Here is a 12,800-nt window from a genome sequence, read left to right as displayed (position 1 = left end):
CGCCGTGGTTAATGTTTAATGCATTGGAACTGAAGCAAGAGAGAAACTATAGAAATAGATCCATCGAGCACAGTTGCACTATGTTAAAAAAAAAAAAAAAATTTTTGGGGCTTGGGACAAAACGGCGACAACGTTGGAGGTTTGGTTGGGTGGGGTCTGGACAGCGAGCAGCAGGAAAATGGTTATGGAAAGAGTGTTTATGTGTTTGGAGAAATATACTCATCGGGGGGCGAATTTATTTTGATGCGGTTCGTGAAGGAAGCAGGAGATATATTGAATGACGCACTAAGGTTGTGGCGTCCGGAGAGGATTTGGGTGTGCTTTAACGGCGGTAAGGATGCCACGGTGGTGTTGGAATTATATTGCCGGGCGTTGGAGAAGTATTATTGGAGTCGTGAAGAGCGAGCTGTAGCTGCGAATTGTGTTTGGTTTAAGAGCGAGGAAGAGTTTGGAGAGGTTGAGTCGTTTGTGGAGAGGACCTGCAAGAGACTGAGGACCAATTTGATGGTCATGCATGGGTCTTATAAAGAGAGGTTGTCTGATTTTTTGTCGGAGGTCGAATCGACTCAGTCTGACACGGTGTTGGTCTTGATAGGCTATAGAAATGATGATGACCCCAGAAGTCCTCTTCGATCCCGTGCAGCAGGGGCGGAGTCCCCTGCAGGGGCGGAGTCCCCAGCAGGGGCGGAGTCCCTGTCTGGACAGCACTATCCCTTCATGCCAGGCAGCAGTTTCCTAACCGAGATCCCCTTTATGCGATGCCATCCTTTACTGAAATGGAGCTACGGCGACATCTGGGAGTTTATAGATGCAAATCTGATTCCGGTGTGCCCACTATATACCAGCGGCTACTCTAGCCTCGGCGACGTCCAGCATACTGAGAAAAACCCGCTGTTGCGCAACAAGCACGCTCGAGAACTCAACGACTGGTCCACGGAACGCGCGTCCCGCTCCAGTAAAGATGACCCAGCAACTTGACTGGGGAGAAGGGCAGGTGACTATGGGGAAGGCTGCGGGAGGGATGGATTATTTTTCCTCGGCAACGACTTGCCATGGGCGAAATAATTTCCTTGAATGAGACTCCGCTTGAAGGACCCCGCAGAAACAGTCCGAGAATGCGGTGACAACATCGCTAAGATAACCCCGTACCTGAATTGGTTATATAGATGGCCCTTTATATCACCAGCTCTGTCAGCTGCCGGCACGTTGCTGGGAATAGAGAGTCGAGCGAAACTCGAGACGGCGATAGAAGTTGTAGCGGATCTGTTGGTCGCTTCAGACCCAATTGAGGTACCACCTTGTATCACTACTTATGCCATACACCTCAGCTACCTCATTTGTTTGCTGGCGGCTGGGCAATCCAATGAAAACTCGCTATGTAAGGCCAACATTTTACAGCCGCACACGCGTGTGTGCGCACAAATTTGTTCAGAGGTTGCCCGTATTTCCACAATTGGGCAGAGCCGTGCTCCATTTGACGTTCCTTTGTAGATGACTCGATGAATTTAGACCAATCTTCAATGAATATCGGCTCTTACCATTACCATACTCGCCAGGCACTGATGGGTTGGGATGGGGCGGTATTGACGCTGTTTCAGTCTTTGTGGGAGGTTGCTGGTGGCGAGGGCTTAGAGGACTGGGAAGCAGAAGAATGGGAGTCCATAACGGAAGCGATTGAGAGGATATTTTACGCACGCATTATGTGTTATGAATTGAGCTACTGTGGTCGGGCATGTGGATTCTCAGTTTCAGAATTGGAGACGGACCTCATCCGCGATGACGTGCTACAAGGTCCGTTGTTGTTGGCTGTCCGGTTCGACGACTTGGATACCATTGAGAGCATCAGGGCGGGGATTGAAGAGCGCAACACGGCGCGCGTATGGAAGACATTGCGGTCTGTGTTTGGGTCTAATCTCGGGTATGTCGGGAAAGTGAATCCGATTATTACTAAATGGTTTGCGTTTGGTACTGAAGACTTCGATCAGGTGTTCTATGATGTCGAACCGAAACCCACCAGAGACCCTGCTGAAGCGGAACGGTGGGAGAGCATTAAAAGCGATTTGAAGAATGTGACTGAGGCCATGGTCGGTATCCTGCCACCAGAGGACGTGTTCAATAAATTTACCTCCTTCCTCAACGGCAAAAACGAAAATAAGAATAATTAACCAAACCTTTCGCTCCGGTCCAGACCTTTCGCTCCGGTCCGGACCTTTCGCTCCGGTCCAGACCTTTCGCTCCGGTCCAGACCTTTCGCTCCGGTCCAAACCTTTCGCCCCGGTCCAAACCTTTCGCTCCGGTCCGGACCTTTCGCTCCGGTCCAGACCTTTCCCGGTCCAAACCTTTCGCTCCAGTCCAAACCTTTCGCTCCAGTCCAAACCCCTCAAAGGAAATCTTTCAAACCGAACGTTTCAAAGCCAATCTCATTTTGAAACCTAACAAATCTCGAACGCCAGGACAATTGACCACAATGAAGACGGACGACAGAGTGATCAGGTCACGGATGCAAACCTTTTTTTTAGCGACCAAGTTTTTCAACTACCTTTATTGTAGGACATGTAAGCATGTGTGTAGGGGTTGGGAAAGGATGGATTGGTCCGTGGGGATAAGGCTGAGGAATCGTGTTTCTTGTTAGGAATCGTGCTTCCGCTTCGTCCTTGGTTGAGTTTGATTTCTCGGAGTTACCCTCCGGGCAGTCTGTGTATCGAGTACAGTACGGCTGTGAGTTGCGTGTACGACTGAGTGGTGACGGCAGCGGAGTGGAGGTAACCGGTGGCGACGGATCCGTTTTGAAGGTTGGCGTTGAAGAGTCTTTCCTATTCGACCGGTGTTGCAAGGTTGTGTTGAACAGAACGGGACCGACACGGGTGGTGGAGACCCGAGGGGATGGAACTGAGTTACGATCCGTGTCGTTGATTGTCGAGGCCAAGCTGGGAGGGTGTTTGGTCGTTGAGGACACGAGTGTGTGCAGTGTCATTTCTCAAAGACTGGGCACCGTGGACCGGTGGGAGGATGTCCTGAGAGTCGTGAGTCGTCAGGGATTTAACGGTATCCATTTTACACCTGTTCAAGTCGTAGGGGAGTCAAAGTCTAGTTATAGTATTGCTGACCACTTGACCGTCTCCGACCAAATCGCGTGTAACTGGGCCGAACTGGATGGTAGGATACAATGGCTGAAAAACGATTACGGGATCTACTCCCTCACTGACATTGTCTTGAATCACATGGCCAACAACGCGCCCTTCCTGAGAGCGCACCCGGAAGCTGGCTACAATCAAGTGAATGCACCATGGCTCAAAGCAGCAATTGAATTGGACATTTTATTGAGACAGTTTACTAAGGATATTGTCGACGACCGCATCGGCATTTCGCGGTACGTTAACAACGAAAGCGACATCGACAAGATTTGTCAGTGTTTCGAAGATCGGTATTTTAATCGTCAATTCAACCTGAGGGAGTGGCTTACGATCGATGTCGAGCAGACGATCTCCTGCTTCAGAGACTCTGGTCACGATGCGGCTGCGGGCACCCCCGGGACCCGTAGCTTGAAGGAGGCCGTTTATGAGTCGGTCGGAGAGTCCCGTAATTTCGTGATTCCGAGTTCGGTGACTCGTAGATACGCTAAGAGTGAGCGTGAAGCGCGAGAGCAAATAGCGTATGTTCAACAGGCTTTGTGGAGCGAAGGCGTGGTGATAAAGAACAGCATCATGGACTCAATGCGGGGTACCCTGCGTTACGAGCGTTTGCAGTTGCGGAAGGGGCCCATAGAGTATACGCCGTGGAATTCGGTGGTGCCTTGGTACTTTACGCCGGTAGAAGCGGAGGATGGGCAGACGTATTATCTGGCGCATAACGGCTGGGTCATGGGCTGGGGTGGGCCCAAGGGTTTCATTGAGCGCGGCAGTACAGTTTATTTGCGTCGGTCGTTGATTGCATGGAGCGACTGTGTGAAGCTTAACTATGGTACGCCGGAACAGGAAGAGCCCGAACACTCACCCGCCCTGTGGGAGTTGATGCGCCAATATGCGGAGCTCAGTGCTACCCACTTCCATGGATTCCGGCTTGACAACTGCCACACGACGCCTCTGGCGGTGGCCAAATACGTGTTGCAAGCGGCGCGCAGAGTGCGACCGGAGTTGTTCGTCTTTGCCGAGCTCTTCACGGGCAGCGAGAAGGCGGATATTAGGTTCGAACAAGAGCTGGGCATCGACTGTCTTGTTAGAGAAGCGATACAAACCACGTCTCCCGGCGACCAGGCCTGGCATGCCGTTAAGTACGCGCGGTGCCAACCATTCGGCTCGCTAGACAACCACTTGGTCAAGCTGGGCGCGTCCGGCAGACTCGGAGACGCCACCACACTCGCTAAGAACTACGACGCCGCCCCGACCCCCCAGAGTTACCGCGCTGCCAACATGTTCTATGACTGCACGCACGATAACGAAACGTGCACGCAAAAGAACCGACCCCTGGACACGCTCGCGTGTGCAGCAATCGTATGCGCTTCCGGCTGCTCCGTGGGCTCCACCTTCGGCTACGAAATGAACGTCAAGACTAACCCCTCCGTGATCGCAGACGGCGTGCTCTACGGCACCGACTACCCCGTATACCACGAGAGCGCGCCGCAGAAACCCAAAACGGACGAGGAAAGCAGGCGCTCGATCCAGCAGCTGTTACGACCGTCTGCTGAGGGCAACCTGGTCGTTTGCTACGACGGCTTTGCCAACAGGAGTGTCGTGTTGATGGGTGCGTTTAATTCTTGGTCGGAAGGTCTGCCGATGGCGAAGGTCTCTGCGGCGTGCGGCACGGTTATATGGACTGTTGAGTTGCCGCGGCCGGCCGACGGAACGGCCAAGTTCGTCGTGGACGGTGCGTGGAGGTGTTCGGAGGGTTATCCGAAGGTGTACGACAACCATGGCAACGAGAACAACAACATTTGCGACGATCGGAAGTTATTTTCGGCCGGAAAGTTGGCGCAGGGGGGTGCTGGTTTGCCTGGTGGTCTGGAGGTCGACGGTTCGAGTCCGAGAGACTCGAACTGGTTGGCGAGGTCGTGCGGCGTCATTGAGGGTCGGCGAGTGTTGAACAAGTTGCACTCGAAACTGAGCAGTTTCACGGAGATCGAGATTCAGCACATGGGCGAGGACATGGCGTGCATTTCGCGTTACAACCCAGCGTCCGGCGAGGCTTACCACTTCTTCGTGCGCTCGGCCTGGTGGATGGGTCGCGATCAGCCGGACAGCGACTACTGCGCGGTCAAGGGAAAAGTGGTGGGCGAGCCACTGCTGTGTGCGGCAATGGACGCAAGCAAGTTGCAAGACGGCGCTGGCGCAGGTGTGGTAACGGGTTTAGGCAGTAGATGTGGGACGTTGCGCGAGGTGCACCCGCCGCGTCGGTCGTACGACGCAACGCGGGACGTGACGCACGTGAACTTCAGTTTCTACCCCCCAGGCAGCGTGTGCGTTTTGTATGCGAAGTTGGCTCGGGCAGATTCGGAAGTCGTGGCGGCTATGGAGGAGCTGGATGGCGTGATGGAAAGTCTAAGTCTGTCGGACGTGAACTACCTGATGTGGTCTTGTGACCCCGAGGAACGCGACCGATCTGCCGGCGCAGCGGGTGTTTACATGTTCCCGGACACTCGCGCGTGTGTCTATGCCGGCGTCATGGGCGCAGTGGACGCACTGGCGGAGGCGCGGCGCGCGCGGGCGAGCGAGTGCGGCAGTTGCGGGATTTATCGGAATGTGCGTGAAGGCGACTGGCTGTTAGACTACCACGCCTCACGCGTGTGTCGTCGATTCGGGGAGCAGCCGCTGGGCCGCTGGTGGGCACGGGTGACGGCGGCGGTGAAGCACACCCGGCAGCCGGCGACGAAGACGCACGCGGTCGAAGTTCTCTTCGGCGAAGTGCACAGGCGCTGCGTGCGGCGCGTGTTGAACGCGTTGCGTGCAGGAAAGTTACGTCGTGCGCCGCTGGGTGCCGCCCTTGCGGTGGCCGCCACGCAGGTCGTGGGCGAGGTCCCGAGCGCTTGTCTCGACGCAACAAACCGGCACGTCGTACCCTATAGCACTTCGGCCGGGCTGCCCTTCTTCACAACCGAGTATATGCGGGAATGGGGTCGCGACACACTACTTAGTGTAGCTGGTCTGAGCGAGGCGTTGCAGCGCTGGGACGTCTACCGTACGACGTTGCTGGCTTATGCGCGGGTGCTACGTCATGGTATGATCCCGAACCTGCTCGATTCGAGCACGAATCCGCGATACAACGCGCGCGACGCCGTGCACTTCTGGCTTTGCGCGTTACAGCGGTTCTTCTACGCAGCGCCCGAGGGCTCGCGTATCCTCGACGAGCCGGTTGCGCTCAAATACCACCATTCACTAACATACGAGCTGCCATTTGCCACGCGAACGGTCAAGGACTGCGTGCGATACGTGCTCTATGCCCACTACCACGGCATTGCCTTCCGTGAGTGGAATGCCGGTGAACGTATTGACTCGCAGATGACCGACTCTGGCTTTGATGTCAAAGTATACAGAGATCCAGAGACAGGCTTCTGCCTCGGCGGAAATCGCTGGAACTGCGGCACATGGATGGATAAGATGGGGTCCTCAGCCAAGGCCGGAAACAAAGGTCACCCGTCCAGCCCCCGGGATGGCGCTCCTGTGGAGCTTACCTTGGCTCTGTACCACACGCTCTGTTGGGTGTCCGACATAGCCACCCAGCTCGGTCTTAGTGAGGAAGAACAGCGCCAGTACAATGAGTGGAAGGACCAGATCCGGAATAACTTCGCCAAGTGCTATGTTGTGACCACAGAGGACGCAGTACGATTCCCCGGTATCGCTGTCGAAGGTGCCTTGAAAGACGTCTACGGCGGTGAACAAGCGGACGAAGACTTCTTCCTAAGGTGCAACTACAGCGTCGGACTCGCTCTATGTCCCAGGACCGAAATACTGCCACCCGGGGTAGCCAAGAAAGCGCTAGAAGTCGCCCTGGAGCGTCTGGTCGACGAACCCGATCAGGTTGGCATGAAAACTCTCAACAAAGACAACTACCGGTTCCGCGCGAACTATGACAACGCCAATGACACTGATGATAAGAACGTTGCACACGGCTGGAACTACCATCAGGGACCCGAGTGGGTCTGGCCCTACGGTTGCTGGTTCGAAGCCTACTGGACACACGCCGACGGACTCAGTAGCCAAGAGAAGGGAGCGGCCATCAGACGGCTCACGCCCGTCGCCAGAAAAGTCCGGTCCGGACCTTGGTACAGTCTGCCGGAAGTCACAGACCGAAATGGCGGAGTCTGCCAATTCGGCTGCCAAGCCCAGGCCTGGAGCATTGCCACCTTCCTCAGCTTCTTCAACCGCGTTCTGTATCAGGAAGAACAAGCTGCCGCGCAAGCTGCAGCTGCCGCCGCAAATGTGCCAGTTGCTGATAATGTATCTGCGGCCAAAGACTCGACCAAGCAAGAAGTATTAGTTGCTAAGAGAGTGATGGTTGCTGAAGGAGCTGAGGGAGTGCCGACGGTGACAACGAATGGAGTGCCAGCAGGTGCTGTGGATAAGTCGCAGGACACGGTGGTGAATCATGAAAAGGTCGATACCGAGAATGTGCAACCTGAGCAAGATGGGGCTATTCCCTGTACGTCAGGAGCCGCTGGTCTTGCCGTCCCCGGAGAGCCGGTGGGCGGTGATATGCCTCTCAAGAAGCAAACCTCCGAAGCAAGCTCACCAGTGATCAATGCTGCGGATTTCATCAGCGACAGCTCTTCGAGAAAGGACTCGGAATCATCCGGTAACTACGCGCAAGTTGAAGAGGTGCCAATTGACGGGCCTAATTCGCAAGTCAATCCAGTTGACATCTCACAAGTGAGCCAGAACAATGATGACAAAACAATTTCTGCCAGAACTGCAGGTGAATCTTATCAGGATCTAGACGAGGACGACATTTTTGAGGACGCGGAGAACTCATCAATGGAAGGAAACAAGTCCACGGATCTGCAGAACGTGGACACGGCTCCGTTCTCGGCTTGTTAGAGAATAGGGGAAGAAATATGTGATCAGCACACGTGTGTGCACACGTCCGCTAAGAGGAGAAACCGCGTTTTATGCGCATTTTGTTAGTATGAAAACAAAAATTGCAATAGATATTAGCCAGCACAACGGATTCACTAAGAAGCAAAGCATGGGGATGGTGGAGCAACCAACCCCGAGACCCTGTAACGCTGATTTCAAGCCAGGGCTTGGCTTGTAATTGATTTCTTTCAGTGGCAGCACAATGGATCGTTCAGTTAGCAGAGGTCGTTCATTTAGCGGAGGCTGCTGGGCGAACAAAGGCTGCTTCATTGGTGAGGGTTGCTCGGGCGCTGCATTTTGTTGCTTACTCAGTATGCATCCGGGATCGGGGTCCATGGTGTGATAGGTGTAGCCATTGCTGCTATATACGGGTTGTCGTGATCCGCAGTTGTGGCCCGTGGGCGCATAGCCGCACTGGTGAGGAGCGGTGCCATGAAGTGCTTGGTGCTGTATTTCGAAGGTTAGTCTTTCTTCCTCCGTGTCCATGGTGCAACTTCATGCAAGGTGGTTTAATCGATGGTCTGACTGTGGACAGCGATCGCGAACGCGAACCTTGACGCGATTTTTCGTTCTGTGTTGGTGTATTGTTAGTGGTGCGCTTCATCACAGCACTATTTACCATGTCTGCCCACCTACCTGTTGCCCCATCTACCTGTTGTCCAATCTGACTGACTGGTAGTCGGTGTGATGACTGAGCCAGCATGCCGATCCGGCTGTTATCAGACTTCCTTATCTGGCCGCCACACCCGACTTACACTGCCATCTCCATTTTAATTGCGGGGTAGGGATCATATCCGATCAGTTTTACGTCCTTAAATTCTAGTTGGTCGATGTCTGTAATATCGGGATTAATCACCACTTTGGGAAACGGTCTTGGCGCTCTGGTAAACTGTTCCTTGAGAGGTTGTAAGTGGTTCTTGTAGACATGAGCGTTTGCCACGAAGTGGACAAATTCCTTCGGCTTGTAGCCAGTAAGGTGCCCTATAATATAGCACAGTAGTGAGTAGCTGGCGATGTTGAACGGAATTCCGAGTCCCCAGTCGCCTGAACGTTGATAAAGAGCGCATGAAATCTCTTTTCTCATCGGATCCACGACAAACTGGCTCAAGACGTGGCAGGGAGGTAGGGCCATGTCCTTGAGAGCGGCCGGATTCCAAGCCGAAATGATGTGTCGCCGACTCACGGGATCTTGCTTTATGTCCTTAAGCAAAGTTTGGACCTGGTCCACCCCTGCACCTTTATAGTCGCAGTCACAATCCACATAATCAGCCCCAAAATGTCGCCATTGGAATCCATAAACCGGACCCAAATCACCTTCGCGTCGATGACCAAGACCCCGCTTAGTCAGGAATTCCTTCGTCCCGTTGCCATCCCAAATGTGCACGTTCTTCGCGGCCAATTTCTTGCCGTCCGTACAGCCCTTTAGGAACCATAACAGTTCCTCAACCACGCCCTTCCAGTAAACTTTTTTAGTCGTCAACAACGGGAAACTCTCAGATAAATCATAGCGCATCAAGGCACCAAATTTACTCAAGGTACCAACACCCGTTCGGTCCTCCATCTCCACCCCACTCTGTACGATATCCTTCATAATATCTAAGTACTGATACTCATCATGGAAACGAAATGTCGCTTCCTTCGCGCTCTGTAGCCCAATCAGGCCCGTTTGGAAGGACGTATCGCGCCCAACAGGAACCGATATCCCTCGAATAAAGTTGCTCAATTGCGCTTCATATTCTTTGTTTATATTGTCCTGACCCTTTTTTCTCAGCACCGCCACATCAAACGTGTATCGACCACTTCCCTTCGTCTTGGAAACGCCTAAACACTCATAATTCTTCTCCAACAGCGCCAAATCAACGTGAACATCTGTCGCGATCTTTTCGCCGCACACGCGTGTCCAAATAATATAATCTGCAATCTGCGCTTCATGAGACATATTATACAGTCCCGCGCCACCCGTTATGTAGATGGTGCTGCAGTTCCGTAGTCTGTTCAGCCCCTCTTGTAAACTTTTCACGGCCAAGGGAAACGCTGAATGGTCTATAGTGACACGCCCCATCCCAGTAAGGCGATTTACGAACGGCAAGCGCAATAATAAACTACCTCTTAGGTCTGCACCGTAGGTCGAAGTTGTCGGCCCTGTCTTGGGGCCTGTCGATCTTGCCGATGGAGTATTACTGGGATCCAGTTTGGTGTTTTGGGAGGTCTTGGCAAACTGGTTTTTTCCGAGTAGATCATCTGGATGGCTGGTTACAACGCAGTTTATACGATCCTTGAGAGGACTCGTGGGAATGGAGTCCCATGTTTTGCGCCCCATGATGACCCCGTTCGGCATCCCATTGGGATCTTTACCTACGGTCTTGGTTATGCGCTCAAAGCTCTCCAGGTCTTCCTTCAGCCGCCATGGTAGCCGTCCCTTGTTGCCAATCCCGCCTGTCAAAGTGGAGGCGAAGATTGACGCAACCGGCGCAGCACGAATCGGAGCCCCAGCTCTGAGCAACTCAGTACTTGACGGCCCCATAAAAAACTACAAAACTATCTCGCTGAATGAGTCTATCCTTACGACTTCGCCTCTAAAAACACAGGAGCTGGTAAAGAAGCTGGAGAAGAAGGAGGAGAAGGGGAAGGGCAAGGGGAAGGGCAAGGGAGAGGAGAAGGAGAAAGGGAAGGAGAAGGGAATAAACCGGGGAGTGAACCGACGGGGGGGAGTGAACCGACGCAGGCAGCCGACTGAGGCGACGGAAGCGAGAGTGTAAGACGTACGTGGTGAGTCCGAGTAGTAGTTCGTCGAAGTCTTGGTCGTAATAGGCTTTGGAGAAGTCTGCCCGTCTCCGTAGCGTATGCGTGCGGAGGAGACTGAGGTCTACGTCTATGTCATAGAAGACTTCTACCTGGTCGTCGGTGCCAGTGGGTTCCAGGACGAGTCCTTTGTCTTCTATGCGTAGTTCCAGGAGGCGGATGACTCCAGCAGTGGCAACGACGAAGCATCTGCGGTCGCGTATTTGAGCATAACAAGTCGCGACAGGAGAGTCCATGTTGACGGGAATACTGAGATTTCGGAAGGTGATGACGGGTCGTATAGGCGATCCCAATGCTCGTGGATGCAATAGAATAAACCCGAACTCCGCCTGTTGTCGAACAAACAAGGCTACCCACTCACCACATTCCAAAGTGTTCTCAATCACCACTGATTCGCGCAATGCCATTCCCCGTCCCCGAATTCCTCGCGGTTCCTCGTCAACCAATTCCTCGATCGATCGACTTCCCGACTTTGACGGATTGCCCATCGCTTGTACCGCCGCCATCGTGCAACTTCTTACGCGACTCATACCACCCCCGCCGCCCGCTATGCCGCCGTGGCTGTAGAGAACGCCGTCGGTCAGCAGCGCGCTCCCGTCAGACACGCGCTCCGACGCTGACTCTGAGTCCTGTTCGCGCACATGTTCGCTGGCACTCACGTGTGCGGAGGCGCACACGTGAGCGGTGGCGTTGCAGCTCTGGGTATGATAGCTCTGGGCCTGATAGCTCTGGGCATGGTGGAGCGTTACGAGGCCGGGTTCGGGTTCGCGAACGACGTCCTTCCACGAGACGAGTTGCTGGAGCACGATGTCTTCGACGGTCCGGAGAGGATGCTCGATGGTGGGGAAGTAATAATGCAGGTGCGGTGGGATGGCGCCGACGTAGAGGGTTTGTTCTTCGTCGTCCGCGAGTGCTTCGGCGAGTTTATTGACGTCCCCCTCCCCGACGGCCGCGGTTCGGTCACGTCCCCCCTTTCGGTCAGTGCCGTCTCCGTCTCGGTCAGCGCTATCTCCCTCTCGGGCTCGGGTTCTGGCGGCTCGAGCGGAGAGTTGTGCTGATATTTGTGCAGAGAGGTGTGCCGTCCGGAGGAGTTCGCGATTGGTCGTGGCTTGGGGTCCCCAGGAATCTCCGCTGAAGCTGAGTCGCCAGAGCGCGGTTTGCCCGTCTGAGTAGAAGAGCCAGAGGTAGTTACGTCGTGCGAATGAGAGTTCAGGCTTAGTGAAGGGGGAGGCGAGGTCGGTGCAGAACTCGGCCTGGTCTAGTGCGGAGAAAGCAAGTGCAGCGACGCCAGTTTTTTCGGCGAGAGGTGGTGGAAGGAGGGCGACGAGTTTGCGGTCAGGTAATTTCCACAGTTGTGTGAGACCGCCACTGGAGCCAACGGCAACGAGTCCGTGGCGTCGGGCGAATTCGGAGGGACAGGCAAGCGCACTGAGCCGCAAGTCGTTTAGGAACGCAGGACGACGAGTGTGTGCTCGATAGTAACGCAGCCACACGTTTTCAGGTAAGTGCAACGGTAATTCGCACACCAGACGTGGCGGTGCACACACACCCACCAGGTGATACACACACACGGTAAAGGCCGCTGTCGCACATACCAACGTCTCCCCAATACCCGCAACACCAGCGAAGACTGCGCTCAACAAATGCTTCGCCTCACACACCTGCTCCTGCACCGGCCGACCGTACAAATCACACACCTCGATCCGAAACGGCTTCACTGTCACCACACAACGCGCCTCCACTCCACGCACCACTGCTTCCGAACTACCCCGCTCCGCAATCAACACTGGCGCCGCACTTCGAGGATGCAACAACGGACGTTCCTCCCGACCCGTCGCCAGAGGTGCCACGTGCTTCGAACGCCGTACCATAGTCACCTTCCGACACACCCAAAAGCCCAATGGCGGAACCGGCTACAACCACGGACCTATA

General features: G+C 54.4%; 5 protein-coding genes across 5 annotated transcripts; 3 read left to right on the top strand and 2 right to left on the bottom strand.

The window, feature by feature from the left end:
* Positions 1 to 243: 243 nt before the first annotated feature.
* GNI_160410 (phosphoadenosine phosphosulfate reductase family protein) lies at positions 244 to 978 on the top strand (the record flags this gene model as incomplete). The annotated part of the gene is made up of 1 exon (XM_011136337.1): positions 244 to 978. One exon carries the CDS (start codon positions 244 to 246, stop codon positions 976 to 978), a length of 735 nt encoding a protein of 244 aa, XP_011134639.1.
* A 96-nt stretch (positions 979 to 1,074) lies between these two features.
* Positions 1,075 to 2,165, top strand: GNI_160400 (hypothetical protein; the record flags this gene model as incomplete). Its single annotated transcript, XM_011136336.1, has 2 exons — positions 1,075 to 1,378; positions 1,492 to 2,165. The coding sequence occupies 2 exons, from the start codon at positions 1,075 to 1,077 to the stop codon at positions 2,163 to 2,165; spliced, it is 978 nt and encodes a 325-aa protein (XP_011134638.1).
* A 419-nt stretch (positions 2,166 to 2,584) lies between these two features.
* Positions 2,585 to 8,027, top strand: GNI_160390 (putative glycogen debranching enzyme; the record flags this gene model as incomplete). The annotated part of the gene is made up of 2 exons (XM_011136335.1): positions 2,585 to 2,592; positions 2,633 to 8,027. 2 exons carry the CDS (start codon positions 2,585 to 2,587, stop codon positions 8,025 to 8,027), a joined length of 5,403 nt encoding a protein of 1,800 aa, XP_011134637.1.
* A 790-nt stretch (positions 8,028 to 8,817) lies between these two features.
* GNI_160380 (dihydrofolate reductase-thymidylate synthase) lies at positions 8,818 to 10,590 on the bottom strand (the record flags this gene model as incomplete). Its single annotated transcript, XM_011136334.1, has 1 exon — positions 8,818 to 10,590. One exon carries the CDS (start codon positions 10,588 to 10,590, stop codon positions 8,818 to 8,820), a length of 1,773 nt encoding a protein of 590 aa, XP_011134636.1.
* A 52-nt stretch (positions 10,591 to 10,642) lies between these two features.
* Positions 10,643 to 12,739, bottom strand: GNI_160381 (hypothetical protein; the record flags this gene model as incomplete). The annotated part of the gene is made up of 1 exon (XM_011136333.1): positions 10,643 to 12,739. The coding sequence occupies one exon, from the start codon at positions 12,737 to 12,739 to the stop codon at positions 10,643 to 10,645; it is 2,097 nt and encodes a 698-aa protein (XP_011134635.1).
* Positions 12,740 to 12,800: the final 61 nt, after the last annotated feature.

The sequence above is a fragment of the Gregarina niphandrodes genome (assembly GCF_000223845.1).
Source record: "Gregarina niphandrodes unplaced genomic scaffold scaffold00048, whole genome shotgun sequence".
Lineage (NCBI taxonomy): Eukaryota > Apicomplexa > Conoidasida > Eugregarinorida > Gregarinidae > Gregarina > Gregarina niphandrodes.
The sequence above is the reverse complement of the archived record's forward strand: the minus strand, read 5'-3'. Positions and strand labels throughout refer to the sequence as shown.